This window comes from Aulostomus chinensis, chromosome 20 (assembly GCF_037954235.1).
Source record: "Aulostomus chinensis isolate RoL2024-O1b breed Wild chromosome 20, RoL_Achi_v1.0, whole genome shotgun sequence".
Taxonomy (NCBI): domain Eukaryota; kingdom Metazoa; phylum Chordata; class Actinopteri; order Syngnathiformes; family Aulostomidae; genus Aulostomus; species Aulostomus chinensis.
The window spans coordinates 13,065,195-13,088,676 of NC_141339.1; the positions used below are offsets into that span (position 1 = coordinate 13,065,195).

A 23,482-nucleotide genomic window follows, 5' to 3' on the forward strand; every position below is an offset into this window, starting at 1 on the left:
GAGCCTTTTAATACAGTCAGGTGTGGCTCCTGGGGGTCTGACACGTCCTCAGAAGCATGGACAGCCACTTCTGCCCTCCAGCCGTTTCTGTTTAGCACAAAAAAAATTATGTTTTTAAAGTGATTCTAATGCTGAAACTCGTATCTGTTTGACAGCCCTGTCCTCTTTTACTAAATTATTCCTTGTTTTGGTGGATTTGAAGCGTAGTACGTGCGTTCTGACGTGCAGTTAAAATTATTTTTAAATCTAACTCTTAGTATTGAGAGTGACTGATCAGAGAGGCTGAAACGGAACGAAAGCAAGTGTGGGAAAAGGAAACACAAACCTCAAGACCCAAATACACTGAAAGGATGTTTTCTTTGACAGTACGGAGAAATCAAGGGCCGGCTACAGGGGATCGAGTTCTTTGGGCATGTGGTTCGTCTAATCAGCCAACAGGAGTTTACAGGCAGCTTGTAGATATCTGAGCGGAAGATCTAACTGTTTGCGGCGTTGTCTGAGTTTGTTTGCACGAAAACGTGTTTTTTTTCGTGCGGATGTGTGGATCATCTGATGCTTGACGGAAGACTGTTGTTGTCATGTAAAACATGTTTTCTAAGATTAAAAATGTAATGGGAATCAAAGCATTGTTACAATAACTGCCGAGGAAACAAAGATGAAGCCAATGGGTGAGGACGGCACAACATTGAGAATACTTTTTAACTATAACTTGATGCAACTTAACCACTGGATTCTTGAACTATGACTGACATTGTGATGGATAGAATTGCCACAGTCACATAAAATAATGAAGTCCCCCCCCCCCCCCCCAAAAAAAGGGGGGGGAGACTTCATTATGCCTAGTTATCTGGATTTTGTCATTTCAAAGCAGTGATGATTTTTACTTCCCTTTTTCTCATTCTAATGACCACCTGGTGGCTGCTGCCGGTCCAGTAGAATTAGAATTGTTATGTTTGTGAGCAAAAAAATACAAAATTAAAAAAAGGAATGACACATTTTCCACACATTTCAATATACTGCAGAGACCATACGCCTTGTTCCACCTGCGTATGTCTGGTGGGCAGAATTTAATAACATAGTATGACCGCACCAGGGCCGAGGAGCCTGTGGTAAGACGCTTAATGTGAAACACTGAAAAGACGGCTTGCAAGGTAGCAATAGCCGGCTAGCTCTCTCCTTTGACCTGTTAGCTTGTTTTTGCTAGCTGAAGAGGTTAAATTTGCAGCAAAATGTATTTTTGCAAACTTTGGGCAAAACTGGACCACAATATTTGGGAGGAGTTTCGCAAACTCTTCGGAGAACACAATGGTTTCTGGAAATGACTGACTTCAGCTATTTTATACAGAGCTATGTATTCCAGACATTCCATGTGGAAATGAGGCATCTGTCAGATCCCTCATTTGTTTGGTGTAAAGTGGGTTTCTTTTTTCAGAGTCTGTGCACAACACTCATCATCTGAGTAGTAACATCATATGTTAAAGCTTGAGGCCAACTCTATTGAGCGTATTCAATAATAAAAGGGGTTAATGGCCCACTTTGATTTACTGGATCTTAAAACGTAATCCATTCTTCAATGGGATACAATCAATTCTAAAAACACAGACAGGTGCACAGACATGAAGGCGTCGTTGCTTGGCTAATTCACAGGTTACTGACCTCTAAGCTGTGGGTCAGCTGTGTACAGTGATAGTGCTTCTCCTCATCTCTGTGGGTGGTTTTGTCAGGATTTGAAGAGACATCTGCTGTGAAGTGCAGTAAGCATTCCTCTTAGCCCTGAAACTATGATAATAACCCATGGCCTGTCAACACGAGATCATCCACCAGTGGAGGATGATGGTTGGTGGACTCGGTGGGTGGTGGCATTCACATTCTCACCTGAAATCGAAAAGAAAAGGGAAAAATAGAGAGAAAGACAGGTAGGGCCATTACTTTGCAGTTTGAAATTCACACATTCGACTTATTTTGTACCAAGCAGAATAGAGTGATGCAAAAGTCAAGCTGATAGGGAGGTGGGCGGGTCTGGCAGGGCGATAACAGCATACCATGACTGGGAAAGAGTGAGGGTGCCGTGAGCGAGAGTAGGGTACTGCTACATCCACAAATCTGTGATAGAATGCCAAATATTTCTCCTCGAGTCAGCCGTAAACCTTTAAGAAAAGCAGAGGTGAGGCTGTGCCAAACATTTTAGCTGTATTGGGCAATAAATGCGCTCTGTCTCAACTACCCCCTTCAAAGACCACTGTTCTCATCCTCGGGGGGAAGCGTCAGGAAAGGAATGGTCGCCTACAGCCCCGCAGTGCGAGAAATGACCCTAGGCAGGAACAGACTCAAGCATGGAAATTACAGGGCTAATGCTAGCAAGACGACTCACAGGGGCCCCAAGGCATCTATGAGCAAGCAGTCACGCAGACATTTATTTTCTATGAACAGCCTTCTAGGTATTTTACTGTAAAAAAAAAACAACAACAAAAAACAAGCAATCCATGCTGAGCTCAGGTTGGTTCTGCTGGATCTGCTCAAAAGTTGTTATACCCAATTCTGGTTGATTCTGATGCCCTTGATCTCTCAGTAGCCAATCAGGAACATCCATTTTGTGGTACCTTGAAGCGGTTACGTTTGTCGTGGATGAGATCCTGATAGAAGGTATTTGTGTCGTACTGTTAGCTTCTTCAGCCAGTAGGTGAGAGTAATGTCAAGGCCTGAGGTGCTACAACTCTTCATGCAAGAGACTTGACTTTGTTTGGCAGTGTCCAGGACCTTTCTGCACCTCTGTTGACTGGCCTCCAGCCTTCTCTTCCATGGAGGTTAATGTTGGTGACCTGCAACTGTAATCCGCACAAACAACCTCAAGCAACATACAAGCTCATTGGTGTCATTTATAGTGGCGGCAGGGATAATTTTCACATGCATGCTTTGTGTTAGGACATTGTCACTGAGAGGTGGAAGCAGAGTACAGGGGGCTTTCGCAACTGATGACTATCATCTGGTGACGGGTGGTTTCAGCTAGTTCGAGCTGGGGCTGAACACTGTGGTCATCCTTTCAGAACTACCTCATCCGCGCATTTTCTTTTCTTTTTTTTGACGTCTCAGAAAGGATAGTGACATTTCTCATTTCAACAATTTAGAAAACTGACTTTCAAGTTTGCACCTTGGTTCATTTTTTTTCTATACAGCAACATCTCTTTTGCTGGAGACCCGAGAGTTTAAACCTTATCTCCAGTGATAAGCTGGCCATTATAAATTGCAGAACAGGCAGAATATTCTCTATCTCTTCTATTATATCGCTACAAAGCTGCTCATCAGCCTGCCATTCTACGAATGTCAAGTCAAATATCCGGTGCTTCCAGCCAACCACCAACTCACCACCCAGGTATTCACATGCAAAAATATTCACCCAGACATCACCAAAGTTCTGAAATTCTGCAGTCACGTGAATTGCTCACACTTTTACATATGATTTAGAGAAGAGACGGCTCAGGTAGAGAGGCATTTGAGAGGAAGAGAAGGAGATGGAGAGGAGGGCTGAATAGGAGGTGATGAATGAGATGACTGAAGGCAAAGGGAATGAGCTAAACAGTGACAGAGAAGTGGATTTTAAATTACATGGTGGCTCATGTCAGCAGCCATAATTAGTAGCTACGTCAGGTGTGGTGAGTGGGGACAGGATGCATGAAAAGATGGACAAAAACACCACAGAAACCAGTCTACGAGGAACAGAATTCACTTGGCACGCTGCTCTGAAACTGCAACATGAGTGAATGAGGAATAGTTGGCACGGATAATGCACCAGGGGAAACAGAAACAAGCCCACAGACACACATACGAGGCTGTTGTTCACAGTATGTCGCGTGTCAAGCACGTGGATGATGAATCTGAAAATTCAGACAATCCTTGGCAGCCGGCCAAGTTAAATGTTGCCTTTGGAAGAAAAAGAGCAGAGGAGACTGGAGTGAAAGCTACAGATAACAAATAAACATAAACTTGCAGCATGACAAAAGAATCTACACATTCTGGATCTCACGCTTGTGCAAGCTGAAAGGGAATGCGCAGGGAATATGCATCAGAGCAGACATCTTAAGCAGTATTTCGTGCGTCTGTATTTCAAGTGATGGGACTGAGAAGAGCAAGCTGATGCATTTCATCATTTTCATTCATTTTTGAGTTGAAATACTGAACACTCCGATTTTAAGGAAGAAGCTTTGACCCGTAATTTCAAAATGACTCTAGTGCAATTGTCAGAGTCCATGCAATAAAAGTGCTTCTTTTTTTTCTGCTGAAAGACTCAGTGTTATTATGGGTTTCACTTTCTACACTTCATTCTGGCATAGAGAGTTAGCTTTTTTCTCCCCAGGCTATCAGGTGTACCAATCTGACAATTGCACTCCCCCTGCAACCACACTTGCTTACATAATCTTAGAAAGTTTCAATCTGCTCATCACCTCCACACATTTCACGTTTGCTTCAAGCTACATATAAGGCGCGGACATTTTCTTCATCCTGAAGACAAGAGGAAGTGATGCACTGGTGAAAGATATGAGCTCAGGGACAAATTTGTGAGTACTTGAAAGGTGAAATACACTTTTGGGTGCATAAAAATGAATTGGAGGAGTTGACATCTTGAGAAAAACGAATCTTACTTCACAACTCAAGCACTAGAATGATCTCATCTCCACCCAGTTGTGTCTTTGACTGCTGGACACACCACAGGTATGTCCTCCACCTCCCAACCTGAGATGGATGAGCAGACTGTCAGAAATGAAGATGTATTTGTCTGATCCGGACATAGCTGTGTGACAGCCCCCTTGGAGAAAGCCCGTGCCTTGGGGTAAAAGAGTGACAAGAGACTCTCCGAGGAGGAGCAAAGGGGAGCAGGGGGAGGGAGCAGGAGAGGAAGGGAAGAGTTTTCTCTCTCTCTCTTTCTCTCTCTCTCTCTCTCTCTCTCTCTCTCTCTCTCTCAAATACACACCATCCCCCCTCCCATGTAAGAGGCAACAGAGAGAGTCACACACGAGTTGCGCAGTCAGTCACACACAGGTACACAGGATACTGAGGCTTGAGAAAGTGTGAACGTGAGAGAAGAAGAGCGAGAGAGTGGAGGACAAGCAATAAGGGACAAGCACTGGTTGCTCACACACACGTAAACTCAGACGCAGCCTGCCTTATGTGTGGCTCCTCTCAAGGCTTCACAGTAAGTGTGCAACATCCTCTTCAAATCTATACTGATTGATACTAAGATTAATCATCTGTAGAAGATTTGATAATTGACAGGAGTGTTTTGTACATGTATCAACCAGTTACTACTTTCTTAATTTCACTACATCATTCCAAGAAACTTGGTTTCAAGCTGCTTTCTAGCCATGACCTGTTAGCTACAGCTGTGTGCCTTTGACTCATTTCTTGATTTTCAGAAGAATTTTCTGCTTTGTCACAGGGTTTGATGTTTTTCAGAATGCGCTGTCACACTTGTGACAGTCATTACATTTCAGCTGCGGTGACACACTTCAGAGGAAAACAGGGTGAACTGCTGTCTATAAATGTCTCTGCTCTTCTGCCACATAAAAGTTTAGTGTGATTTTGAGTTCCTGCGTGTCACTGAATGTCAAATGGCTGCGTAACTATTTACACAAAGGTTATTTTATGGCCATCAAAAGTTAAATTTAGACTTCATAACAATTCCTTTACAGGAAAGTGTGCAGAGGCTGTAAATTTAAAGCCATTTAAATTTTTGTTTCTTTTTTTTTTTTTTTATTTGCCCTTTTTTCAGAGGGGAACCAAAGTTGAGTGAACTCTTACTGGGTACTATCTCATCTTGCGCTATCTCTAAAGCAAACTGGTGAGCCCAGAGAAGAAGATCTTCTAACAGAGGATATCTAAGCATTGTTTTTCAATCATACATTCTTCTTTCTTCCTCTCTGTCTCCCAATGTTTCATCACATCAGACTGAAAAGTCTGTGCTATTCTACAACAACCTTCACAAGAAAGTCAGCAACAATAAGGAACCCGGAATGAAAGAGATGTTAGAATTGTCTGAGAGCCAAGTCTCATTCAGCTCAGAGGAAGTCTGTTTCGATTCAATGGGAGTGCTGGCTTCCTTGTGAAAGTGGTGCTGCTCCGGGGGCTGACGTGCACAGGAACCTCCCTAATAGCTCAGGAGCTGCGACTTGTATTTTCACAGGATGTATGAGACAGTGGGGGAAACCGGGGCAGCAAGCATGAGGGTTCCACTTTGAAGTTTGTTTGTCCGGTAGTAGCAGTTGCAAGGAAGGTTAGATCCTTCACTGGGCCTCCTTTTTTCCAAGACCACCTCTGGAATATCATTTTTACTCTTTGAAAGCAAGAAATCTGGATCAAACTAGTTGTCACTCACATATTATCAATTTTCTGACGTATACAATGACATTTCTCAACTTTCTGTCTCTCCTGCAGGCCTCTCAGTGCAGCACGGTCATGTTAACCTCAGAAGGGTCGCCACAAAGCACAGGGGTCTTAACAGCGGCAATGCCGGAGACACACGATGCAGACATGACATCATGGAGCGAGGCTGAGTTTGAAGAGAACTGCACTTACATCGTCAAGGACCAACCTTTGGAAGGGTCCGAAAAGGACTGCAGGACACGAGCTGAGAGATCCTTACCTCGAAACCTGTCAATGAAACGTCACCTGAACTCAATGGAGGTACACAGCAAAGCAGTGCGAAGCATCAAGACTGTGAGGGGATGAGTTGCAAAAATCACTTTTAAAATCACGTCAGGATACAGAAAAACAAAATCTAAGCATTGAGTGCAACAGCTGACTCCCTGCGTCACTCCAACATCCTCCCATCCATCGTCAAGCGGGAAATACTCTACATGTTTTTTTGTCTATTTTCAGCCTTTCCTCTCTGCTATGCATATAGAAGCAAATACAGAGACAATAGCCTAGCTCCCCAGCACACAGCCCGGGGTCTCAGTGATTAGTAGCTACCTCAGATTCCTGACCCTTTGTCCTAGCACCCAATTACATCATAAAGCAAACCCAAAGCACTGGATACCCTCTGAGGTTGGGGTACCTTATGGGACATCCAGATTAAATAAGTCACAGCTTCATTTGCAAACAAGTTGAAGATATTTAACCTGACGGAGGACATAGCAGATAGTAAAGTCTTCAAATGTGTGATGAAAGATTAAGCCAATGGATTATTCATGAGAAGGAAACATTAGGTTTTCCTTTTCAAACATGCCATGAGAGGTTAATTCAAAAGGATGGTAGTTAGACAAGATCAGAGGAAGTAGCCTGCGTGTCTGTGGCAAAATACCTCTTCTACCATGTTGATATTCTAATATGGTCTGTCTGCAGTCTGGCTGACACCAAAGAGCGGGATGTGTTAGTGTAATTTGTGACACAAGGGCACCTCAAATTGAGCCGTAAATTGAAGCCACTGAAAGCATCAGAGGTAAAACCTATAGCTAATAGTAGTTGATCCAACTACATACACTTTATGCTCCAAGATGAAAGAGAGAGTACATTATCATTGCTTTAGGGGGTGAGCTGAAGGTGCAGTTGACTAGTTGGGGGATGCCCATGATACCTTATCCTCTCTTCCCCACCCTGGAGGCTTGACAGACGGGTGAGTTTCACACCTGGAGGTAGCAGAACAAGAGTCGTGGTGAAATTTTAATATGGGAGGGAAACTGAAGCTAACTTGAGTGGTTGGCTTATGAAATATTCAGCAAAGTGTAGAGAAAAATACATTCAGCCAAAATTCTAATTTTCTCCACAGCAGATTTGTCATAGCTTGTTAGAACTAATTGCGTGATCCCGCATTTCCTTTGTCGAATTCTCAGAAGACAATTTTCCAGTTAACTGACCTGATCTTTTCAGTTAGACTATGGTGGATGGGGAGTTAGATAAGGAGCACTCTATGCAAGAATCTCGTCCCTCTCATGATTTTTTTTTTTTTTTTTAACTCTGAGCCTATGTGCCTGCTTGGCCAGGCCTCCAATTTGTATGCTGCTGTTTGATGATCCCCTGTCTTCCTTGTATGAACAGGTGCTTGGTGTGACCAGTAAGGAGTTGATTCCGAAGGGGACACGTTTTGGGCCTCTGGTGGGGGAAAGTTACACTAACGAAACACTGCTGAAAGATGCCAACAGAAAATACTTTTGGAGGGTGAGTGAGACAAATACGCGCTTTCAGATTTGTGTGTTTGCATGTGATCTTTCAATATGCGTGTTGCAAAACTGGAGATGCTGCTGTGGCTGTGGTAGGTACGATCTTTCCAATAATGGTAGAATATCTGAGGTCACACACGCACAGCTGTTTGGTTTCAGTGACGCAGCGGTTCTCCTCGCTCTCCGCTTCTCTCTGCCAGTAATGTTGAACTTCTCTGGACTCAAACTCTCACACTGACTAAGCAAAGGAAGTGGGTTTGAGTCTGAGAACTGTTACAAATCAGCAGCATTAGGACATCTTTCGTCACTCACATGTGCAGTATATTCGAGTCAGCAACCTTGAAATCACGCAACACCCACCAAAACTTGTGACAGCCATAAGATAGATAATCTGTTAGCTGTAGAACCATGACTCAAGCAACAGCAGAACTTCCCAGAGCTGTTTATAGATCTAGAAACAGAAAAGAATAACTCTTTCACCTGATTGAGAAGAAATTGTTGGGCTTTTTTTTAACTATCAGCACTTGTCATTCTACCACAAAGGTTATGGATGAGAGAGGAAGTGGGCCAGATAGTGTCCTATTATAAAATAAAAGATGATGCATGCCACAAAGATATGCTACCCAGCTGAAAGAATATACACCATTTACCATAAAAGACCTGTGATGACTGTGACTTCATAGTGTCTGAGTCTGTCAAGAAACGGATTAGTCATCATGTCCTCTTTGACTCTCTCAGGTCTTCTCTGAGGGCCGCTTACACCACATCCTGGATGGTTTGAATGAAGAGCAGAGCAACTGGATGCGATATGTCAACCCAGCCTGCAGCGTGGAGGGACAGAACCTGGTTGCATGCCAGCATGGTTTGGACATCTACTTCTACACCATTAAACCACTTCATCCAGGCCAGGAGCTTCTGGTGTGGTACTGCACGGAATTAGCCCAGCGTTGCAACTACCCACCGCTGGGCCAGCTGGCTATTGACTGTGTTGGTGAGTGTGAGAGTCGCAATATTTATTTAGGAAACAAGGATCTGAAGTCATTCCTGCGCCCACACTTTTCATTGTAGAGTAAAGCTCCCTATCAAAGAATTCACCGACTGACATGCTCTTTGTGTGGGTGTTAAAGAAGTTACTCAGTCACGCCCATGGCCTTTTGTTAAAACGCAACACAAAAGAGGAGAGGAGAGCCCTGAAAGCAGGGCCCATCTACAGGTGTAGCCATAGTCTGTGGGTAAGGTGAGGCCAATTTCAGGACTTTAGGCAATGTTTCAGTTTCCCTTTTTTAACTCCGTATAGAAACACAGCTGTCAGCTCATTCAAACACAAAGCATTTAGCTTTCATTCACAAACACAAAAGGGTGCACATGCTAAGAGAGATGGCATGCACACACCAGAATACTCCTTTACATGTGTGCTCGCACAGTGCTGGGCTGCCTTGAGTTGCTGACAGCATTTTGGCACGGCTCCCCTTATTTATTTGGCTCTTAAGGAGGAAGAGAAGTAGGAAGCGCTCCAGTGACTACTTGAACTTCCTGACAAGACGACCTGCTGACAGATTGATATGAGTGTTGGCTGTTTGTTTGCTGAGGACTGGCCTCTAAGGAGGGGGGGGAGGGTAACACAGGAGATAAGACTTGCTCTGTGTTCGTGAGGGTTGATGTTAATTATGTCTAAGAGTAGGTCAAATGCACATGAATTGCGTCTGTATTTAGCCTTCCTCTGTTTGTCAGCAAATGCCTTTTGTCTGCTCCAGAGTGGGAAAGCAAAACTTCCTGGCTATAAAGTGGAATAATTTCTCACCATTACAATTTGATTCCAGACATTGTGCATTAATTATAAGTCATATTATTGCCTGTTGTTTTTCCACTCTGTCTCTAAGGATAATTTATGTCAGGGGGAAAATTAAACCTTGTTGGCAAATGAATATTAGTTCTGTCCTTCTCCTGGGTGGAAATACTGACCAGACCTTTAATGTAAATAACCTGCTCCACCCACTAACCCCTGTCCTTCATTTTATCAGCATCCTGATCAGATGCCTTTTGTTTCACGACAGGTCTCCACTTTCATTGCAGGAGACAGTCCTAAAAGACAAGATTGCACAAGCAAAGAACAAGGAAATTATATATTTATATATGCAACTAAACCAGTGATGCATGATCAGTTGAAATATGCTGTTTGCCTACTCTATTTCCAAAAAAAGATTCATTTCCTGATTTTTATTTGTCCCACAGAGCGCAATCCAGCTCAGGAGAAGAAAACAGAGAAACGAGGACATAGTGTCACTGAGATCCTCCGGAATGAGCCCTCCAAATCCCAGAGTAGCTGCCCCAGACGATTGGATAGTCTTTTTCCCCTGTGTCCCCGTGCTGTCTACCCAAACCAGCCCCACTCAGAGTTGATCCACGACCAGAGATATGCACCTCTCCCATCTCTGCCCTCCTGTAGCCCCTCAGCTGCCAAAAAGCCAGCTCTAAGAGGTCCCATCTCCTCCAATTTGCACTTCAGCTTTCAGCATAGCCAGTGCCCTGTTGTAGCCAAATCTTACCAGGAGCCCTCTGTGAGGGATCACGTTTATCCTGCTCTGAGGCATGCTCCATATCTCCTGCCCCACTACTCACTTGGCCTTAACAGCATTCTACCTCACCCATACCCATCCTACAGTCACAGACAGAAACCTTACATCCCTTTCAATGGCTATGCACAACTCCTCCATCCTCTGGCCGATGGACACAAAGACTTGACACTTGCACGATCAAATACCAAACAAAACCTCGTTCTTTCACCAAACGGTGAGCACACAGAAAACAACATCCTCATATCCAAAAAGACAAACTACCTCAGGATCCCCTCTGATGACCTCAGAGATCTCTATTCTCCTCCCAGCAAAGACCGCGCAGACCTCCCAATACCTTCTACATCCAGTGCTTCATCCATGGCCAGCTCAGTCTGCAGAACACAGCCTTCTCTTGCACCCGGAGGATGCTCTCCACCTGTGGGCACAGCTGCCTCTTCAGCTTGTCTCCCTTCAAAACCCACCTCTGCTGCAGAGAGAAGCTCAGAAGATGTAATGGACCTCAGGAAGACAAAACAAGGAGGTCAGGTCATTGGCTGCAAAACCTTGTCTTACCCCCTCACCAGACAGAATGGAAAGATCCGGTATGAGTGCAATGTTTGTGGAAAGGTCTTTGGGCAGCTGTCAAACCTGAAGGCAAGTTCCTTTTTTACATTAAAGCAGCGTTTGGAAATACAGTCAGAAGATTTATAAGTAACTACTGTTTCTTCAGTTTGAAGATAAATACGAATCTTTGACACTCTGTCCTCAGGTGCATTTGCGAGTGCACAGTGGAGAACGTCCCTTCAGGTGCCAGACCTGTAACAAGAACTTCACTCAGCTGGCCCACTTGCAGAAACACTACCTGGTTCACACAGGAGAAAAGCCTCATGAATGCAAGGTATGGCTACATTTATTAAAGATACACTTCATAACTTTGTGTTGGATAAGATCCATGAAAATATGTCGTGAGTCCAACAATGCTGGTTTAGCAGAAAACCTTGAAAAATGTGTGCCATTCACCACCACTAAAAAGAAAATAATATCACAGTGTCCGTAAATCATCCTCATTGTTGGTACGTCACAGATTTTGTTACCCTATCAAGGCTTGAAGAAGTAACTGTGACGGATGGTTCTGTTGACACAGGTATGCCATAAGCGATTCAGTAGCACTAGCAACTTGAAGACCCACCAGCGGCTACATTCAGGCGAGAGACCTTACCAGTGCAAACTTTGCCCATCCCGGTTTACTCAGTTCATCCACCTGAAACTCCACAAACGCCTCCACACCGGGGAACGTCCACACCAGTGTCCTTGCTGCCCCTGTGCCTATCTCCACTACTGCAGTCTCCAGTTGCACCTCCAAGGCTTCTGCCCTCTGTCGCCCTCTGCCTCCCACAGATACTCCTCACAGGAGCTGCACAGAGTCAACACAGAGATCGAGAGGTTTGACATGAGCGAGGCGGCGGAGCAGCTTGAGGCCATGGCTGCAGAGCCTAAGATGGACAAGAGGGATATTATTGACTTAATACAGAGGATGGAGACTCAGGGTGGTGCCAAAGGGGCTACTGAGCTGAGCATCTTCAACTCCGTGAAGGAGTGCTCCATTGTTCAGCTGCAGCATCATAGCCCTTTGCATCCAACCAGCATCAAGCTGGAGTCAGGCTGCATGTCAGAGCCCAAAGACAGGCCTGCTAATCCAGCCATATAATCCTTACAGGTCAACTCAGCAGCTGCGTTACTGCCCTATTTGAAGTAAAGCCTTATCTCAATCACTGGATAGCCTTGTCTATATTCTGTAGCGTGTGAAGAATCAAGACTCTACCAGCATGGCCTGGGACCTTAATGAATACATCTTGTTAATTTATTATATTGCTAACATTAATGTAAAATTCAACCAGACATCTGTGAGTAAGTGTTTTGTACCTCTGGAATGTCTTAATGGAGTAACAACTAAAGATGTGATATGTATAAACAGACATGAACTCTTTGCCAGTGTTTTGGTGTGTGTGTGTGTGTGTGTGTGTGTGTGTGTGGGTGGGTGGGTGCGTGCGTGCGCATCTGTTGTCTAATTAAAGTTACTGCACAGCTATGCAGTTTTAATGAGGTGAGAGGAATTGTTACGAAAGAGAAAAAGTCAGTTGTGTGTGCGTGCGCACCTGTGTGTGTCGCCTTTTTGTAAGTGACATGCCGATGTTAAGAGAAGGTCACGCCACCAATCACCACATCATGGCCTTTACAGTACTTAGCAAATGGAAACAATAACCATATTGTTATTGAATTTTGTTACTAATTTTATTGATGCACTTCCACATTTTAGATTCAGCATAAATCAGTCAGCAATTAATCGATCCAATCCATGACAACAAGGAAGTTTCTGGCTACAACACCCACACACAAACTAAAGCGCAGACTAAGACAAAGTGTGACTTTCATTCCTAGAGTCCCTGTGTGCACTAATGTTCTGTTGTCCTCAAATTACAAGTTAAAATGGTGTCAGGTGGCTTATTGTTCAAAGTGGCCGATCTATTATACACAGAGCAAGCACCTTCGTGACACTGATCGGATACCTCAGTGTATAAACCACCTGCTCAGCGGCAGACCACCGCATTCCGCCAGAGAAATACGACTAAACACGTGTCCTAATTTTACAGAGCCCTGGACTGGCCACAGAAATATTTAGAGTTATTTTAAAGTCACCTGATATAACTAGTACACTCAATTTGATTAATCTGAAACACCAACAAATATTTTTTAACTCAATTTAATTAATTTGTATCCACTATATAGATATATATATAAACCGAGGAAACATGTTATATATAGTGGCCATGGATTTAGTACATTGAGAGAAAAAGTAGTATTCTGTGGCCTCAAAATATGTTTTTCTCTCTATGCCCACTGTGTATGGCCACCTCTTGGCTATAACCATATATCAAATGATTTATCTCTCTGTTGACATAGATGCCTTGTGAATAATATGGGATATTTAAAAAAAGACAAAAGCATAAACCCAGAGCTGTGCTTGTGTAGTGGGATATTCAAACACCGACTGGAGAGGAAAGCTAAGAGCAGGTGATTAATCAGCCAGGTAAGAGGAGAAGAGGAGAGGTATCATGGACAGAGGGACGGCTGGTAACTGATGCCCCTTTAAAACCGCACCGTGACGTCACATATTTTGACAGGGGGCAGGCAGCAGCGGGAGAAGAAAGGAGCGGATGTACCGAGGGGGTGAAGGATGCTCGGAATAATGTCACCGCCTCGTCCCTTCGCCCACCTACCGAAATCATGATAAACATTTCTGGGGCCCGAAGGATGCCGTCGGCGGCCCGAAGAAGTGAGTGCTGGATAGCTTGGTGCCAGGCGGTCCTGTTCGGCGTGTCGGCGCTGGTTATCGTGGCCGAACGGAGCGCTCGTAAGTCTGCATAGAATCCCTAAAGCTGGCGGGATGCTAGTATGCTGGTGCATGAGGTTAAAACCGTATGTCTTCCAATGCTGACTGTCTATCGGGTGTCGTCTCTCAGCGACTGAGCTGTGCTGCTACTCGGCTGTGCTGTTTAACACTGGAGCTCAGTCAGGTTCGGGCTCGCCTTCCACATGACGCTACAGCTTTAACGCACACATGGTGTTGGTTAGCCCTCCTGGGTGGGCCAAACCGAGGGACTCCAGGGGTCAGTCTGTAGGGTCACACAACCCTTAAAAAATGAGTGTCTGTCCTCGATAACTGGAGGGGGGGGGGGGGGGAGCGATAATGCTAAGCTTTAAGATTCCCAGGGCACCTGCCCTACCCAAATCCCTTCTAATTCAAATTTGGGGTTATTGCTATATTACTAGCAGTATCATTACAAGTGCGTGAATTCACATCTGTATTGGAAGCAACGTGCAGCGCAGGTCTGATGATCTCCTGACTAAGCAGATCAATGGAGCAAGGGCAGACGCTAGATAGGTGACAGCTAGTGGAGGAGGACAAAGTGTGACTTTGTCTGCTGCACATTTATCACTCCAAACGGAGAAAATACATACTGCTGCTGCACAGGCTCAGGACCCCAAGCTATTATTAGAGACGCTTTTGCATCACCGAGTTATACGTCTTGTTTCAGTCAAGACAAATCATTTCCGTGCATAATCACAGGGAGGTTTGTCTCTTCCTGTTGGAGTTTATCATCCCAAACTAAAGAATGATCCCTTTTGTTCTTTCAGTTTTTAATGACAATGTCCTTTAAAAAGTCCTATTGCACTTTCCCCAATGAGTTTCTATCACTTGACGTAAGTGCTGTTTGTGTGTCAGTGGTCTACTGTATAGGCTTTTACCTTTGGAACGAGGAGACGCAGTGGGCTGGACTCACTCTGGGACTCTTCCTGCCGGCCACAGCGGTTCAGCTGCTCAGTGTGAAATGGTACTATGACGATGGTGACGACAGACGGTGTTACCTCTCTGTCATACACATACTGCACTTGGGCATCTTTAAAAGGTAAGAGATTTTTATGTCCAAAATAGAACATTATTTGCATTCATTGTAGTGTCCCCTAGTAGGACCAACCACAGAACTGTTGAAGGACATTGTAGAGCACATTCCCTCAACTAGAAAGCATACAATTCTTTATCATTTCACTGGCGTGTGTGTTGATGTCGCCCTCTTCCGGCAGATTGTGGGACTGCATGAGGTGTGTGTTGCGCATGCAAGGTTCAGTGGCTGAGCTCGGAGCTGCGGTCATGCAGCAGGCAGATGTTGCTGCCCTTTGGCTGCTGGAGGCTCTGATCCTCACGCTGCCTCAGAGTCTGCTGCAGGCATACGTCGTGGTGTCCACTGATGTGGGCATCATGTCCCCAGGTGAACTGATTTCAGTGGCTTGTTTGTGCCAGTTGTTCTGGTTCATATCTAAAATACAGTCTCCCCCCACCCCCATCTGCTCCACCTCCAGTGGCCTACTGCTGTGGACTTTGTGTGCTGTCTATTTCCTGGGCCCTGGTGCTGTACAGCCGAGCCTGCTGTCTCATCCGCCCGGGCCACCTGGCCTTGCCTCCGGCAGCCCTGCTGTGCCAGCTGGTGTGGAGAGCAGGCATGCTGGGAGCCAGGGTGACCTGCCTCATGTTTTTCGCCCGGGTCTTCAACTGGTGGGTGTGTGGAGTAGCAGGTGAGAGGTTGTGCATGCATCCAAACATATTATTATCATCCAGGTGCATGCTAAAACCACATGTAGATATCTGGACTCTAGAATAAAGTTTCACTGACTCTTAATGACAAATTTACTAAGAGTTTTATATAGGAGGCATGATAGTGAGGGTTGATTTTTTTTTGGTCTTTTTCCAATATTTTATAACTGCTTTGTCTAATAGCCAATATTTACCAATCAAATTAATCTATTTAAGAGTCAGAATTGAAGTTTATATTACTGTCACATTTTGTACATATTGAAAACACATTGTGAATTGGAAAAAAATATCGATTTTCTTTGTTTCCACAACATTTGGAAAAGTTCATAAATCATGTATTTATTTATTCCTCACCATTATTGAGGGGCAAAGAAGAAGAGACTACCTCAATATAAATATTAGCCATTATACTGACATTTAACCCGACGTGGATGATCGCGTAATGATCTGGTAAAGGTAATTCCATGTAATATATGTAAACTCCAAATTACTCCTCTTGCTTGTCATGTTGAGGGTCAGGTTGCAACGTTGCACTTTGTGTGCTCGACGCGAGCGCTGCAGTTTTAGCTTTATATTGTTTAACAGACAAACGCTTGAGACTTCAGCCAAATCCAAAGCGCAAAACAAAGCAGTTGTTTTTTGTTTGTTTTTTTGCTACGTTGAACATATTTGCTTGAAAATTTTAAGGCTTCCAATCTGGGCTACGCAACATCTGACCACCAATCAGATTTTGTGTACTCCTAACTTTTTGGCGGAGGTAATAAAACCATCAGATGAGGTGGTAATTATCCTCAGAGTGATGCAGCATGTCCTCTTAATCTAGTTGTCCCATTTCCTCTCCTGTATCAGCCTGATACACTGTTTATGGATCCTGGATTGCACATCCTCCTCTATTTTTATGTTGACCTCCAGGTTTTCACTGGCTCACGGCCTCCTTCTGGCTGGTCTCACAGCAACCCGACATCTGCACTGGCCCGTGGTGTTGGCGTGCCTTTAATGGCATCATGGGCCTTATCCACGTCTTCCTCTTCCTGAATGTCAAAGACGGACCCTCGCGCTTCCGCATGGCCAGCTTCTATTCAGTAAGAAGTGACTTTAAATGGACGCGCTTTTCTCCATCTTGTTTCTGCATTTTTTAATCGGTCTTGTATTCCGTATCCAGTTTTGTCTCCTTGACCTATACACACAAAACAACGCACACACAAACAGCGAGATTCCGCATTGTCATCCTCGCCTCCTCTTCATTGTCCTACAGTGAAGTACAGCTGTATGCTAACGACCGATGACCTTCTCTCTCCGTGTTTGTCAGTTCATGCTCATAGAGAATGCCACTCTGCTGCTGGCCGCCTCTGACTTCCTCAGCGAAGCATCATGGGACAACATGACCCTCCCCACCACTGTGCTATGTAGCTTTCTCCTCGGTGAGTCACTCGCATTTTTCACTCCCTTTGTACTGACTTGTCTTCGGTTGTTGTATATAATCAGGCCATTGTAAACTGAATATGTGACTGTTTTATTTGAGTAATAAGCTCTCAGTGGTGAAGTAAATGGCTTTGTAAGTGTAACAACAGCTGATGTGTAAGTACTGCTTGTCAAATATTAGCACCATACACAGCTTGCAGATCTCATTTCTAGAGTCTTTATAGGCAGGACGTCCAATTTTTCAGTAATTTTTCATTCGGTTACATAAGAAATGACTGATCTAAACTGTCCTCCATAATGGATGCAAATAGGGCTGCTGTCAGCTGAAGAAAACCTTGGTGTGGTAAACTTGTAAACTCTTGTACTTTAAATCGAAAAAAGGCAAGTCTACGTCCATTTTTAAAGGAGCATTAACGAAACAAACCAGCTCAATTAAGGATGAGATTAGTCCTTCGTGCTAAAAGTCAGAACAGAACATTTTAACACATTTTGGTACTTAGTAGTGAGACATTGTCACTCATCAGTACCCTGCCATGTTGGTCTGTCCCTACCCCCTCCGCAAATAATGGATTAATCCTGTACGGACGCTGATGAACTTTTCGCTTTATGAAATTAACACAATAATTGCTCAACTAATTTGATTTTGGTCAATCAGTGCAAAAAAGCTCATATTAAAAAAGGCATCTCAAAAAATTTTGAATTTCTTTTTAGTTTTTACGGTACATATACGGTTTTTCGTATATGTATAGTATATGCATGTATAGTGATATGGATATTAAAAAAAGGGCTTGCGAATATCTTTGCAAGGCCCTAAATACATCTGAAGCAAATGATGAAAACATCTCAAGGAGGAAACACAAATTTGAACGTCGAATTGGGTCTGAATGATTTCCTGTGCCGCTGCTTCCCAGGTGCTACCTCTCTGGTCCTCTACTACCGGTTCCTTCACCCCAAGTCAACAGAGATCTCTCAAGGTTTGCACCACAACCACATGGGCAGCACATGTATCGAACGAGGCGAGTCTTCTTTCTCGCTCGGAGACAAAAGCCTACCAGCTCCCACCATGCAAAACCACGGCAGCTTCTCACTCTCAGGTGTGGCTGGCTCTCTCCTGGAGCACCCAGGAACGTGCAGAGGCAGGCCCAACAGCTCCTGCCCTTGCTACCACCACCACTGGTTTCTAATCCGGCTGGCCTTAAAAACAGGTGACCTTGGGAAGATTAACAGAGCGTATGGGGCAGGAGGGGCGGCAGCTATCCTGGATATGGAGGAGTACAACCAAGCGTTTAAGAGTAATGAGGGCATCACAATCACAGCAGGAGGCAGCTGCGAGGGCGTCTCCACATCGGAGTCCCAGGGGAAAGGCCTGGCACCTTTATCGGACTGCAAAGATGAATTCCAGAGTGTGAGTGAACCCACTTTTGATCAAGCAGAAGAAGAGGATGACAGTCTGGAGATGGAGAGCCCGATGGAGTCACCTGTATCAGATTTCAAGCGCAGTTCACCAGAGGGCAAATCTGTGTTTGGAGACAGTCCAGAACCTTACTTTTGCCCCACAGAGTCAAGTTCAACCCTGTATTTCAGTGCTGATCCTCAGTCTCCAAGTAGCGCCAGTAACCCTCGCTTGGACCGGGACATCGGGGGTTTGGATCAGGGTGTGCGTCTCAATTCCATCCCCAGCGACCCAGCCCTTCACAGAGATGTCCGTGGGCTACTTGGCCGAGTTGGGCCACGCTGCACTTCTACCCCCAAATTGGATCTGGGTGTACTGGACTCTCCCTCCAATGTCCCTCACCTCACAGGTCCTCGGAGGCAGCTCATAATGTCCGGAAGAGATGAAGACGATACTTTCTAACTTTCTCATGAGAGAATCAGGGAAAGATCAAATGCAGCACTTCAGAGGAATGCCAGCTTTCTTTTCAGCTGCTTTTAAGATGAAAAGGCTGGCAGAAGTGTTGCCTGTATACATCTGTATATCTAGAACAATGCGGAAAGGGGACAGACAATTCGGGGATATTCCCTAGTTAGTCTGTACTTAGCTCTAATAATAAACTATTTTCTGAAAGCAATACATGCATATAAGCTGTACACACAAAGGTGAAAACATTTGTTGACTGTGTGGAATACGGAGCTCAGACACACACTCTACCTGATATTCAACATTTTATTCTTTTAAAACTGCAGGAATATCGCTGTGCAACAACACTAGTGCTGCCAGATTGTAATTATAGTCACGAGTTATATCAGTAGACTTCAGACATAAGCAGCTACTTTATGACCTGGAACAACTTGGACGCATCATAAAATGAAGCTGATGTTATTCATGTTAAATGCTAGGAGTTCTGAAAATATCACTTGTTCTAAAAAAGGTGTCAGACCTCTAAATATTTACCATCTCAGCACAAGCCACAACTGTATTGACTTCTTAAAAGCACAAGTATCCTCTGTACCTAACGTATCAAATGCTGATTTTTTTTCTTTCTTTTTAGTAAGAAATCCTCAGTCCCATAAAAGACCTATGTCTTGTTTTTTTGTACAAACTTGCAGTGCTTTGAGTGGAGTTAGCATGTCACCCTGGAGAGGAGCTTTATCTTTATTTACATGTTGATCATGTTTTTCTTTGGGGTTTTTTTTTTTTTTTTTTACTTACGTTGGGGGGAGAAAAAAAACCAATGTCTCAGGCACTGACTCTAAGATGCTTTTAAATATCATTTGTGAAACAAACTGAAAAGATGTTTATGAGATGTGTGTAGTGGTGTTTTTGTGTTCTTGATGCTATTTCTAAGCGACAAATGCATTTTTGCTAATTATCATCTGTAAATGGGATGAAATCCACAAACAAGTGATGCTGAGTTTCTCAGTGACTGCCCTCTGTAACATATGAACTGTGACGTCTGAGGCCACTGGTGGCTTTAATAAGCAATAAATACTGTTAATATTGGGGTGAGTGGACTAAATATATCCGTGCCTCACATTTTTTTGTTTATTTTGAACTTTTTAAAGTTTTAAGCATCGAAAAAAAAATAAAGATTTTGTCTGTGGGCGCTTTTAAGCCCACAAATGAGGCATTTCTAGTACTGGCCCTTTAAGGCGATGCGCATGCGTAAAACAGAGAGAAAGTTAACTCTGAACTTCGAAGTCAGAAAAATTCTGAATTATAAAATAGCAGGGAAAACCCCATTGAACTGACATGGCATTTCGCCGTAGAAACAAGAGTTATCCATTCTTCAGCCAAGAATTCCTGATACAAAACCACGCCGACATCGTCTTCAGTTTGGTGATTTTAATTTTGATTGGATTGATGTTTGAGGTGAGATGAACTCAGTTACTCTTTTCCTCCCTCGTCTCTCAGCTGTTGGCGAAGCTGCTGCACGTTCAGACATGGAACTTCAAGCGAAATTACAGCAGTCGACGGGATTTTGCTTTGCAAAGGAAAAACAATACTTGAGAATTGCATTTGAAGAACTTGTTTCCGCGCCTATTGTTGCTGCATGCTAGTTTGTCGTTACAAGTTTTAGGAACAATGAACGTTTGAAGCAAACGGGAGTAGAAATTAGCTGGGATGCTATATTACACCTGGAAACGACAGGGGGGGGGAAAAACTCAAGTTTATCGCCACGGTGAAAGAATTCAGCCAGTCTCTCTTAAATTTTGAATTCCTGAAGGTCTTTGTTACTCCGGAAAACGTTTCTAGTTGCACAGACCCAACCGAACACTTGAAATTCACACACTTCATCTTATAAACGTCACGTTTTACCCTGTAAAATGTCTTGTTCCAGTTTCCATCCGCAGTCCTCTGCAACATTTTGATAAGATTAACAGAGGGAGCTAAATTAAGACAGGAAGTAATTTATTGTCATTTTAAAATTAAGCGCGCTGCCGTGGAGTAGAGTCGTCTCTCAGCGCAAGTCAAAAAGTCCATTTTTATTTTGAAAAGGAAAAGCGGAAGTGGAATGAATGCACGTCGCTTTCTTGATGTTGGTAGTTAACTGCCACGTCTCAATCTGAGCCGCAAGGACTTGCAACTGTGGGCCCAGCAGCTGTAGAGACTGAGGGGATTTAACTCTGACATACGCTTACTGAGTATTTACATGTTACTTTAGTTTTATTTATTTTTAGTTTCATATTCGTGCTCGGAAACACACTCGCAGGCCGCCGGCAGGACATATATCACAGTTTAACTCCCAGACTCTGGTTGTGTTCTCACAGCTGGCCTTGTAACTGGGTGGGGGGGCAAACCAGGGGATTTCCTTCATTTTTCGGAAATAGAGAATAACGGTGCAATATTAGGTTCATGGGTTAGGATGTTCGTGTTGACGTGTCCCGGGTGTATTTCTGCAGTCAGTAGAGGTCTGGTGCATTGAGATAACCAAACCAACTGAGTCATTTCAGGATTGATGTCTCCTAAATTATTCTGTAAAATGAAAACCTGCTGCTTCCCAGCAAGTGGCAGTGACACATCCTGAGGTCGAAATTTAAGGAGACCTTTGGTAAAGTCCTGAATCTGCCAGTATTATATTCTCCAAATGCTCAGTCAGTGAGGGGAAGAAATGAAGTTCCAAAGCAAGTAGAGATGCAACATTTGACTGACGAGAAAATGAGAAGAAAGTTAATCTCCAACTTTTTTTTATGATTGATTTTAAGACATTTGCATGCTAAAAAGAAAAAGAAAAAATACAATTCTAGGCTGTTGAATATTAGGATTTGCAGTTTAGCATTGTCATTAATAACTGAAAATGACTTTGGTTGTTGGAGTGTTAGATGTCGCGATGCACCATAATTGATTTTTATTGAATTTTTTTCCAGATATCTGCTCAGTCAATATTTTCTATATTTTAAAGAGAAGGTTGCGGCACTCACATTTTTAAATACTGGATTTGAGGTGGGGGGAAAATTACAGTTTATTTTATTTTTTTTTGAAATCACACAATTTTTTTCCCCCCTGCAACAGATGACGAGCAAAGAAAGAGACTTGAGCAAAGCTAAACCCACATAGCAGCCGACTTGTTTTCCTCTTTTTAAAATGAGCTAATTTCTGCTGGCATTTTCATGCATCCGCTGCCAAATGGACCAAAGAAGTCGCTTCACCCGTTATTTTTTGCTGAGAATTTTCTATTTTATTTACCGGTATGTCATTGACACATAGAGTGAATGATTCATCGGCTCAAAATAAAAAGAAAATGAGTGATGAATGAAGATTAATCTGGAAATATAAAATCCACGTTGTACCCTCCAAACGTTTTCTTTTCCGATGAGATACTGAATATTTATTTTTCTTAATGCTTGTGAGAAAAAAAATATAATCACGCACACAATTAGATGAACAGCTTGTTTGGATGATGTGTTGGAGTCCTCGCAAGCAGATTCACCTCGTTTTCAGACGTGTCTGTGTCTTGATTTATGGGATATAAAATAATTAGGGAGCCTCGTTTACAGTTGTAACACAAGTCTGGTCATGCCAGAGAGACTTACAGCAGTGCACCCTCAGGAATTCCTCCCAAAGTGCTTTAGTTCAGTGCTGGAGAGCCGGTCTGACAATATGATACAGAATATAATTTATGCTTTAATACTGTCTGGAGAAGCACACACACACACACACATATATATATTTATTAATGACACTTGGATGACCAGTCTTTTACATTCATCTCATCTCCTCTTTCAGGCGACAGCTAAGACAGCTATATTGTTCATTCAGCCTCAGTACAATGTCACCACGCTATCACCAGGTATGTGGCGCAGCATTTTGGCCTCAGTAAAGTTTCATAGTTTTCACTTCCTGTTTCTGTGAAAGCCCTAGAATCCGTATACCTAGAATGTGTCTGACCCGTCCCGTGTGTGTTGTTAAGAGGGAGAGGTGACGTTGTACTATTATGGATGGAAGGACTGTGCCACTATCCTCTTCTATTTCTTCATCGCTATCATCCTCCATGCAGTAGTACAGGAGTATCTTCTGGATGTAAGTACCCGAACACGCTCTGCAGTGGTACTTTATTTGACCATGCAAGATAAGATGACTTATGCTGCATCCATATCGTGCGCTATGTGTTTGGAATGTACCGGAAAATTACTGATGACACCGGAGAAATCGTAGTGTGTGTTGTTGTTGTTAATAAATGGATTTGAGAGACATGCTATGTCATGAAAGAAGATGTGAAAATCCACAAGAGAGACTGGATCTCTCCTGTCAGTTGTGGTGTTTC

The 23,482-nt window shown here is 43.6% G+C and overlaps 3 protein-coding genes and 1 long non-coding RNA gene across 4 annotated transcripts in view; 3 read left to right on the top strand and 1 right to left on the bottom strand.

Annotated features, from left to right (window-relative positions):
* On the bottom strand, positions 1-2,340 carry LOC147242883 (uncharacterized). The gene is made up of 3 exons (XR_015110561.1): positions 2,043-2,340; positions 1,657-1,875; positions 1-87 (listed from the first exon to the last, which is right to left on the bottom strand). It is a non-coding gene; the product is annotated as an uncharacterized LOC147242883 (long non-coding RNA).
* A 2,660-nt stretch (positions 2,341-5,000) lies between these two features.
* On the top strand, positions 5,001-12,658 carry prdm1c (PR domain containing 1c, with ZNF domain). Its single transcript, XM_086188947.1, has 7 exons — positions 5,001-5,188; positions 6,427-6,675; positions 8,029-8,148; positions 8,889-9,141; positions 10,383-11,359; positions 11,475-11,603; positions 11,850-12,658. Exons 1-7 carry the CDS (start codon positions 5,162-5,164, stop codon positions 12,411-12,413), a joined length of 2,319 nt encoding a protein of 772 aa, XP_086045073.1. The 5' UTR covers positions 5,001-5,161; the 3' UTR covers positions 12,414-12,658.
* A 1,225-nt stretch (positions 12,659-13,883) lies between these two features.
* Positions 13,884-20,327, top strand: xkr5a (XK related 5a). Its single transcript, XM_086189178.1, has 7 exons — positions 13,884-14,117; positions 14,991-15,174; positions 15,350-15,534; positions 15,626-15,838; positions 16,770-16,939; positions 17,167-17,278; positions 18,191-20,327. The coding sequence occupies exons 1-7, from the start codon at positions 13,991-13,993 to the stop codon at positions 19,132-19,134; spliced, it is 1,935 nt and encodes a 644-aa protein (XP_086045304.1). The 5' UTR covers positions 13,884-13,990; the 3' UTR covers positions 19,135-20,327.
* A 41-nt stretch (positions 20,328-20,368) lies between these two features.
* tram2 (translocation associated membrane protein 2) overlaps positions 20,369-23,482 on the top strand; it is a 10,575-nt gene continuing 7,461 nt past the window's right edge. The window contains exons 1-3 of the mRNA XM_086189180.1: positions 20,369-20,589; positions 22,945-23,008; positions 23,129-23,238. Coding sequence (XP_086045306.1) covers positions 20,470-20,589; positions 22,945-23,008; positions 23,129-23,238 — 294 coding nt within the window. The 5' untranslated portion in view covers positions 20,369-20,469. The remainder of the gene's footprint in view (positions 20,590-22,944; positions 23,009-23,128; positions 23,239-23,482) is intronic.